General features: G+C 39.8%; 1 protein-coding gene and 2 non-coding genes across 3 annotated transcripts; 2 read left to right on the top strand and 1 right to left on the bottom strand.

Annotated features, from left to right (window-relative positions):
- Window positions 1–1,721: 1,721 nt before the first annotated feature.
- LOC130958571 (small nucleolar RNA R71) lies at window positions 1,722–1,829 on the top strand. The gene has a single exon (XR_009077684.1). It is a non-coding gene; the product is annotated as a small nucleolar RNA R71 (small nucleolar RNA).
- Window positions 1,830–9,995: 8,166 nt separating this feature from the next.
- On the top strand, window positions 9,996–10,103 carry LOC130959771 (small nucleolar RNA R71). Its single transcript, XR_009078837.1, has one exon. It is a non-coding gene; the product is annotated as a small nucleolar RNA R71 (small nucleolar RNA).
- A 5,965-nt stretch (window positions 10,104–16,068) lies between these two features.
- LOC130957018 (uncharacterized protein At4g04775-like) lies at window positions 16,069–16,664 on the bottom strand. The gene is made up of 2 exons (XM_057883925.1): window positions 16,455–16,664; window positions 16,069–16,359 (listed from the first exon to the last, which is right to left on the bottom strand). The coding sequence occupies exons 1-2, from the start codon at window positions 16,662–16,664 to the stop codon at window positions 16,069–16,071; spliced, it is 501 nt and encodes a 166-aa protein (XP_057739908.1).
- Window positions 16,665–17,201: the final 537 nt, after the last annotated feature.

Below are 17,201 nucleotides of genomic sequence, written 5' to 3'. Positions count from 1 at the left end.
GGGATGGCCATGTGCCTTAAACACAAGGTAGTCCCCATTCAATTGAAGGACTAATTCACCTCTGTTGACATCTATCACAGCTCCTGCTGTGGCTAGGAAAGGTCTTCCAAGGATGATGCAATCATCCTCTTCCTTCCTAGTGTCTAAGATTATGAAATCAGCAGGGATGTAAAGGCCTTCAACCTTTACTAATACGTCCTCTACTATTCCATAAGCTTGTCTCAATGACTTGTCAGCCAATTGTAATGAGAACAAGGCAGGTTGTACCTCAATGATCCCCAGCTTCTCCATTACAGAGAGTGGCATAAGATTTATCCCTGACCCAGATCACACAGAGCTTTTTCAAAGGTCATGGTGCCTATGGTACAAGGTATTAAGAACTTGCCAGGATCTTGTTTCTTTTGAGGTAGAATTTGCTGAATCCAGGTATCCAGTTCACTAATAAGCAAGGGAGGTTCACTTTCCCAAGTCTCATTACCAAACAACTTGGCATTCAGCTTCATGATAGCTCCTAAATATTGAGCAACTTGCTCTCCAGTTACATCTTCATCCTCTTCAGAGGAAGAATAGTCTTCAGAGCTCATGAATGGCAGAAGGAGATTTAATGGAATCTTTATGGTCTCTATATGAGCCTCAGATTCCTTTGGATCCTTAATAGGAAACTCCTTCTTGCTTGAGGGACGTCCCAGGAGGTCTTCCTCACTAGGATTTTCGTCCTCTTCCTCCCTTGTGCATTCGGCCATATTGACTATGTCAATGGCTTTGCAATCTCCTTTTGGATTCTCTTCTGTATTGCTTGGGAGAATACTGGGAGGAGTTTCAATAACTTTCTTACTCAGCTGGCCCACTTGTGCCTCCAGATTTCTAATGGAGGATCTTGCTTCACTCATGAAACTGAAAGTGGCCTTTGACAGATCAGAGACTAGATTGGCTAAATTAGAGGTGTTTTGTTCAGAATTTTCTGTCTGTTACTGAGAAGATGATGGATATGGCTTGCTATTGCTCAGCCTATTGCGTCCACCATTGTTAAAGCCTTGTTGAGGCTTTTGTTGATCCTTCCATGAGAAATTTGGATGATTTTTCCATGATGAGTTGTAGGTGTTTCCATAAGGTTCACCCATGTAATTAACCTCTGCCATGGCAGGGTTCTCAGGATCATAAGCTTCTTCAGAAGCTGCCTTTCTAGTACTGTTGGATGCATGTTGCCATCCATTTAGATTTTGAGAGATCATGTTGACCTGTTGAGTCAACACTTTGTTCTGAGCCAATATGGTATTCAGAGCATCTATTTCAAGAACTCCTTTCTTCTGAGGTATCCCATTATTCACAGAATTCCTCTCAGAAGTGTACATGAACTGGTTATTTGCAACCATGTCAATGAGTTCTTGAGCCTCTTCAGGCGTTTTCTTTAGGTGAATGGATCCACCTGCAGAATGGTCCAATGACATTTTCGAAAATTCAGATAGACAATAATAGAATATATCTAATATGGCATTCAGAGTATCAATCTCAAGAACTCCTTTCTTCTGACTTGTCCCATTGTTTACAGGATTTCTTTCAGAAGTGTACATGAATTGGTTATTTGCAACCATTTCAATTAGCTCACTAGCCTCTGTAGGCGTCTTCTTTAGATGAAGAGATCCTCCAGCAGAGCTATCCAAAGACATCTTGGATAGTTCAAAGAGACCATCATAGAAAATACCTATGATGCTCCATTCATAAAGCATGTCAGAAGGACATTTTCTGATCAATTGTTTGTATCTTTCCCAAGCTTCATAGAGGGATTCTCCATCCTTCTGTCTGAAGGTTGTGACTTTCACTCTAAGCTTACTCAATTTTTGAGGTGGAAAGAACTTTGCCAAGAAGGCATTGACTAGCTTTTCCCAAGAGTCCAGGCTTTCTTTAGGTTGTGAGTCCAACCATGTCCTAGCTCTGTCTCTTACAGCAAAAGGGAATAGCATAAGTCTGTAGACCTCAGGGTCAACCCCATTAGTCTTGACAGTGTCACAGATTTGCAAGAATTCAGCTAAAAACTGATGAGGATCTTCCAATGGAAGTCCATGGAACTTGCAATTCTGTTGCATTAGAGAAACTAATTGAGGCTTAAGCTTAAAGTTGTTTGCTCCAATGGCAGGGATAGAGATGCTTCTCCCATAGAAGTCGGGAGTAGGTGCAGTAAAGTCACCCAGCACCTTCCTTGCATTGTTGGCATTGTTGTTGTTTTTGGCTGCCATGGGTTCTTCTTCTTTGAAGAATTTGGTCAGGTCCTCAACAGAGAGTTGTGCCTTAGCTTCTCTTAGCTTTCGCTTCAAGGTCCTTTCAGGTTTAGGGTCAGCTTCAACAAGAATGCCTTTGTCTTTGCTCCTGCTCATATGAAAGAGAAGAGAACAAGAAAATATGGAATCCTCTATGTCACAGTATAGAGATTCCTTGAGGTGTCAGAGGAACAGAAAAATAGAAAGAAGAGGTAGAAGAATTCGAACTTAATTAGATAGAGTTCAAATTGTGCATTGAGAAGGAGTAGTACTCCATAAATAGAAGGATGTGGGAAGAGAGGAAGAAATTTTCGAAAATCAAGTGAAATATTTTGAAAACATTTCTGAAAAACTCTAATTGATTTTCGAAAATCAAGAGTGGAAAAGGAATCAAGTAATTTTTGAAAAAGATTTTTGAAGTTAGAAATTAAAAAGATATGATTAAAAACTGTTTTGAAAAAGATGTGATTAAAAAGATATGATAAAAAAAATTATGCTTTTAAAAAGATATGATTGAAAAGATATGATTTGAAAACAATTTTAAAAAGATTTGATTTTAAAATTTAATGACTTGCCTAACAAGAAAAGATATGATTCAAACATTAAACCTCTCTCAACAGAAAAGGCAACATATTTAAAATGTTCAATCAAATCATTAATTGTTAGTAAGTATCTTTGAAAAAGGAAAGAAATTGATTTTGAAAACATTTGATTGAAAAGATATGATTTGAAAAAGATATGATTTTGAAAAACTTTGAAAACTTGAAAAAAAATTGATTTTGAAAACAAAATCCTCCCCCTTGTGCCATCCTGGCGTTAAACGCCCAGAATGGTGCACATTCTGGCGTTTAACGCCCAATGCACTACCTTTTTGGGCGTTAAACGCCCAACCAGGTACCCTGGCTGGCGTTTAAACGCCAGTCTGTCCTTCTTCACTGGGCGTTTTGAACGCCCAGCTTTTTCTGTGTAATTCCTCTGCTACATGTTCTGAATCTTTAGTTCCCTGTACTATTGACTTGAAAATAGAACCAAGATCAAATAAACAAGGCATGTAAGACACCAAACTTAAAATTAGACACTAGACTCAAACAAGAAACATAAAATATTTTTGGTTTTTATGATTTTTATAATTTTTTTGTGCTTTTTTCGAAAATTATATGGAAATAGAAAATAACGGTTTCAGAATTCTCAATTTGGATTCCAGGAATCATGCAATGTTAGTCTAAAGCTTTAGTCTAAAGGAATTAGACATAGCTAGCCAAGCTTCAGCAGGACATTGCATTCAATGAGCTAAATTGATGAGGATCAATCAGCTTTGGTGATGATAAGAACATCACCTTGAAACACTAGAATTCATTCTTAAGAACTCTGAAGAAAAATACCTAATCTAAGCAACAAGATGAACCGTCAGTTGTCCATACACGAAACAATCCCCGGCAACGGCGCCAAAAACTTGGTGCGCGAAATTGTGATCACTACACAACTTTGCACAACTAACCAGCAAGTGCACTGGGTCGTCCAAGTAATAAACCTTACGCGAGTAAGGGTCGATCCCACGGAGATTGTTGGTATGAAGCAAGCTATGGTCACCTTGTAAATCTTAGTCAGGCAGACTCAAATGGGTATAGATGATGAATAAAACATAAAGATAAAGATAGAGATACTTATGTATATCATTGGTGAGAGCTTCAGATAAGCGTATGAAGATGCTTTCCCTTCCGTCTCTCTGCTTTCCTACTGTCTTCATCCAATCCTTCTTACTCCTTTCCATGGCAAGCTTATGCAAGGGTTTCACCGTTGTCAATGGCTACCTCCCATCCTCTCAGTGGAAATGTTCAACGCACCCTGTCACGGCACGGCTATCCAACTGTCGGTTCTCGGTCAGGCCGGAATAGAATCCAGTGATTCTTTTGCGTCTGTCACTAACGCCCCGCCTGCTAGGAGTTTGAAGCACGTCACAGTCATTCAATCATTGAATCCTACTCAGAATACCACAGACAAGGTTAGACCTTCCGGATTCTCTTGAATGCCGCCATCAGTTCTTGCCTATACCACGAAGACTCTGATCTCACGGAATGGCTGGCTCGTTTGTCAGGCGAGCACTCGGTTGTCAGGCGATCAACCATGCATCGTGCATCAGGAATCTAAGAGATAAACACTAGAGCCTTGGTTGCTTGTAGAACAAGAGTGGTTGTCAATCACTTTGTTCATAGGTGAGAATGATGATGAGTGTCACGGATCATCACATTCATCAAGTTAAAGAGCAAGTGATATCTTGGACAAAGAACAAGCGGAATTGAATAGAAGAACAATAGTAATTGCATTAATACTCGAGGTACAGCAGAGCTCCACACCTTAATCTATGGTGTGTAGAAACTCCACCGTTGAAAATACATAAGAACAAGATCTAGGCATGGCCGTGAGACCAGCCTCCCAAAGAGGGTTCAATCATAAAAACATGATTAAAAGCTTCTCAGATTGAAAGGATCTCCCGTACAATAGTAAAAGGTCCTATATATAGAGAACTAGTAGCCTAGGGTGTACAGAGATGAGTAAATGACATAAAAATCCACTTCCGGGCCCACTTGGTGTGTGCTTGGGCTGAGCAATGAAGCATTTTCGTGTAGAGACTCTTCTTGGAGTTAAACGCCAGCTTTTATGCCAGTTTGGGCGTTTAACTCCCATTTTGGTGCCAGTTCTGGCGTTTAACGCTGGGAATTCTGAGGGTGACTTTGAACGCCGGTTTGGGCCATCAAATCTTGGGCAAAGTATAAACTATCATATATTGCTGGAAAGCCCAGGATGTCTACTTTCCAACGCCGTTGAGAGCGCGCCAATTGGGCTTCTGTAGCTCCAGAAAATCCACTTCGAGTGCAGGGAGGTCAGAATCCAACAGCATCTGCAGTCTTTTTCAGTCTCTGGATCAGATTTTTGCTCAGGTCCCTCAATTTCAGCCAGAAAATACCTGAAATCACAGAAAAACACACAAACTCATAGTAAAGTCCAGAAAAGTGAATTTTAACTAAAAACTAATAAAAATATACTAAAAACTCAACTAAATATACTAAAAGCATACTAAAAACAATGCCAAAAAGCGTACAAATTATCCGCTCATCACAACACCAAACTTAAATTGTTGCTTGTCCCCAAGCAACTGAAAGTCAAATAAGATAAAAAGAAGAGAATATGCAATGAACTCCAAAAACATCTATGAAGATCAGTATTAATTAGATGAGCGGGGCTTTTAGCTTTTTGCCTCTGAATAGTTTTGGCATCTCACTCTATCCTTTGAAATTCAGAATGATTGGCTTCTTTAGGAACTCAGAATCCAGATAGTGTTATTGATTCTCCTAGTTAAGTATGATGATTCTTGAACACAGCTACTTATTGAGTCTTGGCCGTGGCCCAAAGCACTCTGTCTTCCAGTATTACCACCGGATACATACATGCCACAAACACATAATTGGGTGAACCTTTTCAGATTGTGACTCAGCTTTGCTAGAGTCCCTAATTAGAGGTGTCCAGGGTTCTTAAGCACACTCTTTTTGCCTTGGATCACAGCTTTATTTCTTTCTTTTTCTTTCTTTTTCTCTTTTCTTTTTTTTTCGTTTTCTTTTCTCCCTTTTTTTTCGTTTTTCTCTCTTTTTTTTTGTATTCACTGCTTTTTCTTGCTTCAAGAATCATTTTTATGATTTTTTAGATCCTCAGTAACATGTCTCCTTTTTCATCATTCTTTCAAGAGCCAATATTCATGAACCACAAATTCAAAAGACATATGCACTGTTTAAGCATACATTCAGAAAACAAAAGTGTTGCCACCACATCAAAATAATTAATCTGTTATAAAATTCAAAATTCATGCAATTCTTTTCTTTTTCAATTAAGAACATTGTTTATTTAAGAAAGGTGATGGATTCATAGGACATTCATAACTTTAAGGCATAGACACTAAGACACTAATGATCATAAGACACAAACATGGACAAACATAAAGCATAAATTGTCGAAAAACAAGAAAATAAAGAACAAGGAGATTAAAGAACGGGTCCACCTTAGTGATGGCGGCTTGTTCTTCCTCTTGAAGGTCTTATGGAGTGCTTGAGCTCCTCAATGTCTCTTCCTTGTCTTTGTTGCTCCTCTCTCATGATTCTTTGATCTTCTCTAATTTCATGGAGGAGAATGGAGTGTTCTTGGTGCTCCACCCTTAGTTGTCCCATGTTGGAACTCAACTCTCCTAGGGAGGTGTTAATTTGCTCCCAATAGTCTTGTGGAGGAAAGTGCATCCCTTGAGGCATCTCAGGGATCTCATGGTGAGAGGGGTCTCTTGTTTGCTCCATCCTTTTCTTAGTGATGGGCTTGTCCTCATCAATAAGGATGTCTCCTTCTATGTCAACTCCAACTGAATAACAGAGGTGACAAATGAGATGAGGAAAGGCTAACCTTGCTAAGGTAGAGGACTTGTCCGCCACCTTATAGAGTTCTTGGGCTATAACTTCATGAACTTCTACTTCTTCTCCAATCATGATGCTATGAATCATGATGGCCCGGTCTAGAGTAACTTCAGACCGGTTGCTAGTGGGAATGATTGAGTGTTGGATAAACTCCAACCATCCTCTAGCCACGGGCTTGAGGTCATGCCTTCTTAGTTGAACCGGCTTCCCTCTTGAATCTCTCTTCCATTGGGCGCCCTCTTCACAAATATCAGTGAGGACTTGGTCCAACCTTTGATCAAAGTTGACCCTTCTAGTGTAAGGATGTTCATCTTCTTGCATCATGGGCAAGTTGAATGCTAACCTTACGTTTTCCGAACTAAAATCCAAGTATTTCCCCCGAACCATAGTAAGCCAATTCTTTGGGTCCGGGTTCACACTTTGATCATGGTTCTTGGTGATCCATGCATTGGCATAGAACTCTTGAACCATCAAGATTCCGACTTGTTGAATGGGGTTGGTGAGAACTTCCCAACCTCTTCTTCGGATCTCATGTCGGATCTCCGGATATTCACTCTTTTTGAGTGAAAAAGGGACCTCGGGGATCACCTTCTTCAAGGCCACAACTTCATAGAAGTGGTCTTGATGCACCCTTGAGATGAATCTCTCCATCTCCCATGACTCGGAGGTGGAAGCTTTTGCCTTCCCTTTCCTCTTTCTAGAGGTTTCTCCGGCCTTGGATGCCATAAATGGTTATGGAAAAACAAAAAGCAATGCTTTAACCACACCAAACTTAAAAGGTTTGCTCGTCCTCGAGCAAAAGAAGAAAGAAGAGAGTAGAAGAAGAAGAAATGAGGAAGAAGGGAATGGCTTTGTGTTTCGGCCAAAAAGGGGAGAAGTGGTGTTTAGGTTGTGTGAAAATGAAGGGGTGAAGAAGGGTTTATATAGGAGAGGGGGTTCATGGTTCGGTCATGTATGGGTGGGTTTAGGAGGGAAAGTGGTTTGAATTTGAAAGGTGAGGTAGGTGGGGTTTTATGAAGGATGGATGTGAGTGGTGAAGAAAAAATGGGATTTGATAGGTGAAGGGTTTTTGGGGAAGAGGTATTGAGGTAATTGGTGAATGGGTGAAGAAGAGAGAGAGTGGTGGGGTTGGTGGGGATCCTGTGGGGTCCACAGATCCTGAGGTGTCAAGGAAAAGTCATCCCTGCACCAAATGGCATGCAAAATCACGTTTTGAGCCAATTCTGGCGTTAAACGCCGGGCTGGTGCCCATTTCTGGCGTTTAACGCCAGGTTCTTGCCTTTTCCTGGCGTTTAACGCCAGTCTGGTGCCCCTTTCTGGCGTTAAACGCCCAGAATGGTGCCAGACTGGGCGTTAAATGCCCACCTGCTAGCCTTACTGGCGTTTAAACGCCAGTAGGTTCTTCCTCCAGGGTGTGCTGTTTTTCTTCCTGTTTTTCATTCTGTTTTTGCTTTTTCAATTGATTTTGTGACTTCTTATGATCATCAACCTACAAAAAACATAAAATAACAAAAGAAAGTAGATAAAATATAACATTGGGTTGCCTCCCAACAAGCGCTTCTTTAATGTCAGTAGCTTGACAGATGGCTCTCATGGAGCCTCACAGATACTCAGAGCAATGTTGGAACCTCCCAACACCAAACTTAGAGTTTGAATGTGGGGGTTCAACACCAAACTTAGAGTTTGGTTGTGGCCTCCCAACACCAAACTTAGAGTTTGACTGTGGGGGCTCTGTTTGACTCTGATTTGAGAGAAGCTCTTCATGCTTCCTCTCCATGGTGATAGAGGGATATCCTTGAGCCTTAAACACATAGGATTTGTCATTCACTTGAATGATCAGTTCACCTCCATCAACATCAATCACAGCCTTTGCTGTGGCTAGGAAGGGTCAGCCAAAGATGATAGATTCATCCATGCACTTCCTAGTCTCTAGGACTATGAAATCAGCAGGGATGTAATGGTCTTCAATCTTCACCAAAACATCCTCTACAAGTCCATAAGCTTGTTTTCTTGAATTGTCTGCCATCTCTAATGAGATTCTTGCAGCTTGCACCTCAAAGATCCCTAGCTTCTCCATTACAGAGAGAGGCATGAGGTTTACACTTGACCCTAAGTCACACAGAGCCTTCTTGAAGGTCATGGTGCCTATGGTGCAAGGTATGGAAAACTTCCCAGGATCTTGTCTCTTTTGAGGTAATTTCTGCCTAGACAAGTCATCCAGTTCTTTGGTGAGCAAAGAGGGTTCATCCTCCCAGGTCTCATTTCCAAATAACTTGTCATTTAGCTTCATGATTGCTCCAAGGTATTTAGCAACTTGCTCTTCAGTGACATACTCATCCTCTTCAGAGGAAGAATACTCATCAGAGCTCATGAAAGGCAGAAGTAAGTCCAATGGAATCTCTATGGTCTCATTTTGAGCCTCAGATTCCCATGGTTCCTCATTAGGGAACTCATTGGAGGTCAGTGCACGCCCATTGAGGTCTTCCTCAGTGGCGTTCACTTCCTCTCCTTCCTCTCCAAATTCGGCCATGTTTATGGCTTTGCACTCTCCTTTTGGATTTTCTTCTGTATTGCTTGGAAGAGTACTAGGAGGGAGTTCAGTAACTTTCTTGCTCAGCTGTCCCACTTGTGCCTCCAAATTCCTAATGGAGGATCTTGTTTCAGTCATGAAACTTTGAGTGGTTTTGATTAGATCAGAGATCATGGTTGCTAAGTCAGAGGGGTTCTGCTTAGAATCCTCTGTCTGTTGCTGAGAAGATGATGGAAAAGGCTTGCTATTGCTAAACCTGTTTCTTCCACCATTATTGTTGTTGAAACCTTGTTGAGGTCTCTCTTGATTCTTCCATGAGAAATTTGGGTGATTTCTCCATGAAGAATTGTAGGTGTTTCCATAGGGTTCTCCTAGGTAATTCACCTCTTCCATTGAAGGGTTCTCAGGATCATAAGCTTCTTCTTCAGATGAAGCATCCTTAGTACTGCTTGGTGCATTTTGCATTCCAGACAGACTTTGAGAAATCAAATTGACTTGTTGAGTCAATATTTTATTCTGAGCCAATATGGCATTCAGAGTATCAATCTCAAGAACTCCTTTCTTCTGACTTGTCCCATTGTTTACAGGATTTCTTTCAGAAGTGTACATGAATTGGTTATTTGCAACCATTTCAATTAGCTCTTGAGCCTCTGTAGGCGTCTTCTTCAGATGAAGAGATCCTCCAGCAGAGCTATCCAAAGACATCTTGGATAGTTCAGAGAGACCATCATAGAAAATACCTATGATGCTCCATTTAGAAAGCATGTCAGAAGGACATTTTCTGATCAATTGTTTGTATCTTTCCCAAGCTTCATAGAGGGATTCTCCATCCTTCTGTCTGAAGGTTTGGACTTTCACTCTAAGCTTACTCAATTTTTGAGGTGGAAAAAACTTTGCCAAGAAGGCATTGACTAGCTTTTCCCAAGAGTCCAAGCTTTCTTTAGGTTGTGAGTCCAACCATGTCCTAGCTCTGTCTCTTACAGCAAAAGGGAATAGCATAAGTCTGTAGACCTCAGGGTCAACCCCATTAGTCTTGACAGTGTCACAGATTTGCAAGAATTCAGCTAAAAACTGATGAGGATCTTCCAATGGAAGTCCATGGAACTTGCAATTCTGTTGCATTAGAGAAACTAATTGAGGCTTAAGCTCAAAGTTGTTTGCTCCAATGGCAGGGATAGAGATGCTTCTCCCATAGAAGTCGGGAGTAGGTGCAGTAAAGTCACCCAGCACCTTCCTTGCATTGTTGGCATTGTTGTTGTTTTCGGCTGCCATGGGTTCTTTTTCTTTGAAGAATTCGGTCAGGTCCTCAACAGAGAGTTGTGCCTTAGCTTCTCTTAGCTTTCGCTTCAAGGTCCTTTTAGGTTTAGGGTCAGCTTCAACAAGAATGCCTTTGTCTTTGCTCCTGCTCATATGAAAGAGAAGAGAACAAGAAAATATGGAATCCTCTATGTCACAGTATAGAGATTCCTTGAGGTGTCAGAGGAACAGAAAAATAGAAAGAAGAGGTAGAAGAATTCGAACTTAATTAGATAGAGTTCAAATTGTGCATTGAGAAGGAGTAGTACTCCATAAATAGAAGGATGTGGGAAGAGAGGAAGAAATTTTCGAAAATCAAGTGAAATATTTTGAAAACATTTCTGAAAAACTCTAATTGATTTTCGAAAATCAAGAGTGGAAAAGGAATCAAGTAATTTTTGAAAAAGATTTTTGAAGTTAGAAATTAAAAAGATATGATTAAAAACTGTTTTGAAAAAGATGTGATTAAAAAGATATGATAAAAAAAATTATGCTTTTAAAAAGATATGATTGAAAAGATATGATTTGAAAACAATTTTAAAAAGATTTGATTTTAAAATTTAATGACTTGCCTAACAAGAAAAGATATGATTCAAACATTAAACCTCTCTCAACAGAAAAGGCAACATATTTAAAATGTTCAATCAAATCATTAATTGTTAGTAAGTATCTTTGAAAAAGGAAAGAAATTGATTTTGAAAACATTTGATTGAAAAGATATGATTTGAAAAAGATATGATTTTGAAAAACTTTGAAAACTTGAAAAAAAATTGATTTTAAAAACAAAATCCTCCCCCTTGTGCCATCCTGGCGTTGAACGCCCAGAATGGTGCACATTCTGGCGTTTAACGCCCAATGCACTACCTTTTTGGGCGTTAAACGCCCAACCAGGTACCCTGGCTGGCGTTTAAAAAACGCCCAGCTTTTTCTGTGTAATTCCTCTGCTGCATGTTCTGAATCTTCAGTTTCCTGTACTATTGACTTGAAAATAGAACCAAGATCAAATAAACAAGGCATGCAAGACACCAAACTTAAAATTAGACACTAGACTCAAACAAGAAACATAAAATATTTTTGGTTTTTATGATTTTTATAATTTTTTTTTGTGCTTTTTTCGAAAATTATATGGAAATAGAAAATAAAGGTTTCAGAATTCTCAATTTGGATTCCAGGAATCATGCAATGTTAGTCTAAAGCTTTAGTCTAAAGGAATTAGACATAGCTAGCCAAGCTTCAGCAGGACATTGCATTCAATGAGCTAAATTGATGAGGATCAATCAGCTTTGGTGATGATAAGAACATCACCTTGAAACACTAGAATTCATTCTTAAGAACTCTGAAGAAAAATACCTAATTTAAGCAACAAGATGAACCGTCAGTTGTCCATACACGAAACAATCCCCGGCAACGGCGCCAAAAACTTGGTGCGCGAAATTGTGATCACTACACAACTTTGCACAACTAACCAGCAAGTGCACTGGGTCGTCCAAGTAATAAACCTTACGCGAGTAAGGGTCGATCCCACGGAGATTGTTGGTATGAAGCAAGCTATGGTCACCTTGTAAATCTTAGTCAGGCAGACTCAAATGGGTATAGATGATGAATAAAACATAAAGATAAAGATAGAGATACTTATGTATATCATTGGTGAGAGCTTCAGATAAGCGTATGAAGATGCTTTCCCTTCCGTCTCTCTGCTTTCCTACTGTCTTCATCCAATCCTTCTTACTCCTTTCCATGGCAAGCTTATGCAAGGGTTTCACCGTTGTCAATGGCTACCTCCCATCCTCTCAGTGGAAATATTCAATGCACCCTGTCACGGCACGGCTATCCAGCTGTCGGTTCTCGGTCAGGCCGGAATAGAATCCAGTGATTCTTTTGCGTCTGTCACTAACGCCCCGCCTGCTAGGAGTTTGAAGCACGTCACAGTCATTCAATCATTGAATCCTACTCAGAATACCACAGACAAGGTTAGACCTTCCGGATTCTCTTGAATGCCGCCATCAGTTTTTGCCTATACCACGAAGACTCTGATCTCACGGAATGGCTGGCTCATTTGTCAGGCGAGCACTCGGTTGTCAGGCGATCAACCATGCATCGTGCATCAGGAATCTAAGAGATAAACACTAGAGCCTTGGTTGCTTGTAGAACAAGAGTGGTTGCCAATCACTTTGTTCATAGGTGAGAATGATGATGAGTGTCACGGATCATCACATTCATCAAGTTGAAGAGCAAGTGATATCTTGGACAAAGAACAAGCGGAATTGAATAGAAGAACAATAGTAATTGCATTAATACTCGAGGTACAGCAGAGCTCCACACCTTAATCTAAGGTGTGTAGAAACTCCACCGTTGAAAATACATAAGAACAAGGTCTAGGCATGGCCGTGAGACCAGCCTCCCAAAGAGGGTTCAATCATAAAAACATGATTAAAAGCTTCTCAGATTGAAAGGATCTCCCGTACAATAGTAAAAGGTCCTATATATAGAGAACTAGTAGCCTAGGGTGTACAGAGATGAGTAAATGACATAAAAATCCACTTCCGGGCCTACTTGGTGTGTGCTTGGGCTGAGCAATGAAGTATTTTCGTGTAGAGACTCTTCTTGGAGTTAAACGCCAGCTTTTATGCCAGTTTGGGCGTTTAACTCCCATTTTGGTGCCAATTCCGGCGTTTAACGCTGGGAATTCTGAGGGTGACTTTGAATGCCGGTTTGGGCCATCAAATCTTGGGCAAAGTATGGATTATCATATATTGCTGGAAAGCCCATGATGTCTACTTTCCAACGCCGTTGAGAGCGCGCCAATTGGGCTTTTGTAGCTCCAGAAAATCCACTTCGAGTGCAGGGAGGTCAGAATCCAACAGCATCTGCAGTCCTTTTCAGTCTCTGGATCAGATTTTTGCTCAGGTCCCTCAATTTCAGCCAGAAAATACCTGAAATCACAGAAAAACACACAAACTCATAGTAAAGTCCAGAAAAGTGAATTTTAACTAAAAACTAATAAAAATATACTAAAAACTCAACTAAATATACTAAAAGCATACTAAAAACAATGCCAAAAAGCGTACAAATTATCCGCTCATCATTCTCCATCTAGAAGGATAATGCCAAACACACTCCAAGCTTGCTAGGGATTAAGCAAGGAGATCGGGAAAGCCTCCACAACTATATAAAGAGATTCAACAAGGCATGTCTGGATATACAAAGTCTGCCAACAGAAGTAGCCATCATGGGTCTCATCAATAGACTACGAGAGGGACCTTTTAGCCATTCCATATCAAAGAAGCACCCAACATCTCTGAATGTCTGCCAACGCGGTCCTTCCGTCACTTTCACGGTGAAAGCTTGACCGAAATTGCTGACGTGTGTAGACAAATGGATGAGCTGGATGGCTGAAGTGGTTACGTTGAAGATGCAAACCCACGTGGCTTATATGGAAAGGATAGGGGCTTATCTATCCACTTAAAAAACACAAGAATGGCGTCGTTTTGAGGTCTCCATGGGTCATTTGGTTTTACACTTTATATCTTCTCCCGTAAAGACCCCTTGACTCCCCATTGCAGTTACCTTCTAAACCCTAACAAAGAAGCTTATTCTCCATCAAGGCAGTGGTGAATGGTGACAAGCCTGTTGACAAGGTTGCTGACAAAGCCCCTGACAGTGAAGTAGACTGCGGTTGGACGGCGCTGTTGATGGAACTTGGACGGTTCTGTACATAGCACAGATTACTGAGGTTGGTGTCACCACTATTCCTTACTCTTTTCTGTGTGTGGTCCTCATGACACAATTGTTGGTTGTATTAAACCGTGGTGGGGTATAGAAAAGTTAAAATATTATTTCTGTTGCCATATATTAGGAGTTTTATGTATTTAAATTAAATAGCATGAAAGTACAGAGAACTATTAAAATATTAAAGGAAGTTGGAATATATTATTAGGATTGGACGTTTATATTGATGTCAGATCAAAGAAACTGTGTTTCATGTTTAAATTTTTTAATAAGGAGTTAACAAATTTTTTTATTTTTTCAGATAGCTGAATGTCTGGTTACCCCTATGTTTCACCATGGGAAAAATTTTAAGAAGGACAGTGAAGGAATTCTTATCTATTTGCATGGAAAAGTCCATAAGTGGCCAAACGGGTCACTACTACACCACATGCTCCAATCCATCTAAAGATCCTAATTGGAAGCCTATGACCAAGAAGGAAAGGAGAGCTCTGAATAAGACTGTTCCAACAGGAGACACTGCTATCACCACACAAGTATGGACACTTTGGGGATCGATTTGTCATATATTCTAAATGGTTAAGGGGTTTAAGTGTGACATTATAGATTGGTTAGGGATTTAATTGTCATAAAAAATCATAAAGACGTTAATTGTCATCTCTGTATAATAATCTACACAGAATCAGGTAGATGAGGGAAACAATCCAAGTGCAAGTGCTGCAGGAACTTCTATGGATCATGTGGTGAGTATTGTGTAGGGTTAATTATTTGAAATGTGTTTATAAAATTTTTGTTGATGATACATGATTTGTATACTGTTTACAACGGTAGACGAAGGCAAAAAACCAAAAAAAGAAGCTACCTAAATCAACACCAAAAAGAGGTATAGTAGTGGGACAAAGAGATGAAATTCCTTTTTCACAATCTGCTCCCCAAATAGAGGTTGTAATCTATTTCACAATTACATTATAAATAGCAATGTTTAAATATTTTATTTATTTGTACTTAATACATTATTTTTTGTATACAGGGAGCATTTGAGACTATCAACTTGAATAACCCACCTCCACAAAGGGTAAAGCAACCAATAGTTAGGCCACCAACTACATCCACCTTTGTTCTAGCTTCTATGGTGAATCAAAGTCCTCCAATCATTGGACCTCATTTTAGGCCTCCCCTTCCATCCAACACACAACTCCCATCCAACAATGTGATTAATGTTGCTACTGGATCAAAGGTGCCTAAACCAAGTCAACATGAGGGACTTAGTGCAAGACAATGGTCGCAGCAACTTTTGGGGCTGCATCAAGATTATTCAAGTTCATTTTCACTCCTAGATTTAAGCCTCCTAGAAAGAACTAGAAGTGTAGTCCTAGGTTTACATTTTAACCAGTATAGGTTATCTTTTTAGAAAACTAGTTTACAAACAGCAACAACAAACAATCTTTTGGTTACTTTTTTGCTAGGCTATGTCTATTATGAACTTATAATAGTCTATTTATCTTTATGTCTCTAATGTTGGTATGGGGCTATATGTTGCCCACTTATGGAGTCACCTTGTGACTATGATGTAGACATTTGGTAATGTCACATATGATTGTTAGTTATAACTGGATTGCTTTTCTTGGATTGCACGAATTGGATTATAACACATTATAGCTTTTTAGTATAGTCAATCTTTTCCAAACAACCAACAAATCTGTTCCATTTAGTAAAATCAAAGTTACACTGCCAGGTGATATAACTATTTCAGCAACAGGCATTTTCAAAACAAAAAATAGAGTCATAGAATTACTAGCTGCTACCCAATTTATCGGAGATAATTTGCAAATACAACTCCAAATACAAACACAACAGCCATCAATGGATAACTAAAACCCCTAATACACTTAACATGCCTAGAATTTTTCATCTGTAACTCTAAGCCAGAAACTCTATCCTCTAGCTTACTCACTTTCTCTTCCATCGAAACAGCTGCATCCAACAACTGATTTTGCTTTGGATTCCGACCATGAAGACTGTGATCACTTATTTGCTCCTCTTCAAACAACGCAACATATTCATCCAGCCATGCAAAATATTTGCAATGAGTTTCTACAATCTACACGGTAAACAGAGAAAAAAAATAGAATTGCACTGACGAGATGCTTGCTACAGATCTTAACAGGGATGAGAATATAACTAATTATTTCATACCTTGAAATATGGGCATCCAAAGAATAACCTATTAGAGTTCAACTGGGTTGATGACATGAATAGAATTGCATGAATCCCACAATTGCATTTTGGGGTAACGAATCTTTTTTTCTTTCTCACTCCAGCACTGCCAACAGAACTCACAGAAATACTCCTACCCTCATCGTTCAACATATCTCTTCCATTCCCACGCTCTCTGCTATTGTTCATGGTAGTTTGGGTTACAACCACGAAATAGGGGAGAGAGACAACCAGACTCGTCTAATAAGGACCCCTGGAGGCCTTAAAACGACGTCGTTCTTGTTTTTTTGATGTGGACAGATAAGCCCTTATCCTTTCCATACAAGCCACGTGGGCTTGCATCTTCAATGTAACCACCTCAGCCATCCAACTCATCCACTTGTCTACACATGTCAGCAATTTCTGTCAAACTTTAGCCGCGAAAGTAACGGAAGGATCGCGTTGGCAGACGGAGCACAGGGTTAGGGACCGAAATGGATCGTGTTTTTGGTTAAGGGTCACGTTATCATTCGGAGAAAATGATAGGGACCGGGTTGGTACTTTACTCCAATTTTTATGAGATTAGTTATTTGTTATCCTATAATGATTTCCTGTATTGGAAATTTGCTGTATCCAACCACTTTAGCAAGTATTTGTCAATTCCCGATGCAATTATGGTTGAGAAAAGGGTATCAAAATACCACTTCAACGAGAATATACTAGTAAGTTATTATCATTTTTTCTTAG

This window comes from Arachis stenosperma, chromosome 10 (assembly GCF_014773155.1).
Source record: "Arachis stenosperma cultivar V10309 chromosome 10, arast.V10309.gnm1.PFL2, whole genome shotgun sequence".
Classification (NCBI taxonomy): Eukaryota; Viridiplantae; Streptophyta; class Magnoliopsida; order Fabales; family Fabaceae; genus Arachis; species Arachis stenosperma.
Note: the sequence above shows the minus strand (reverse complement) of the source record. Positions and strands in the feature narration are given on the sequence as shown.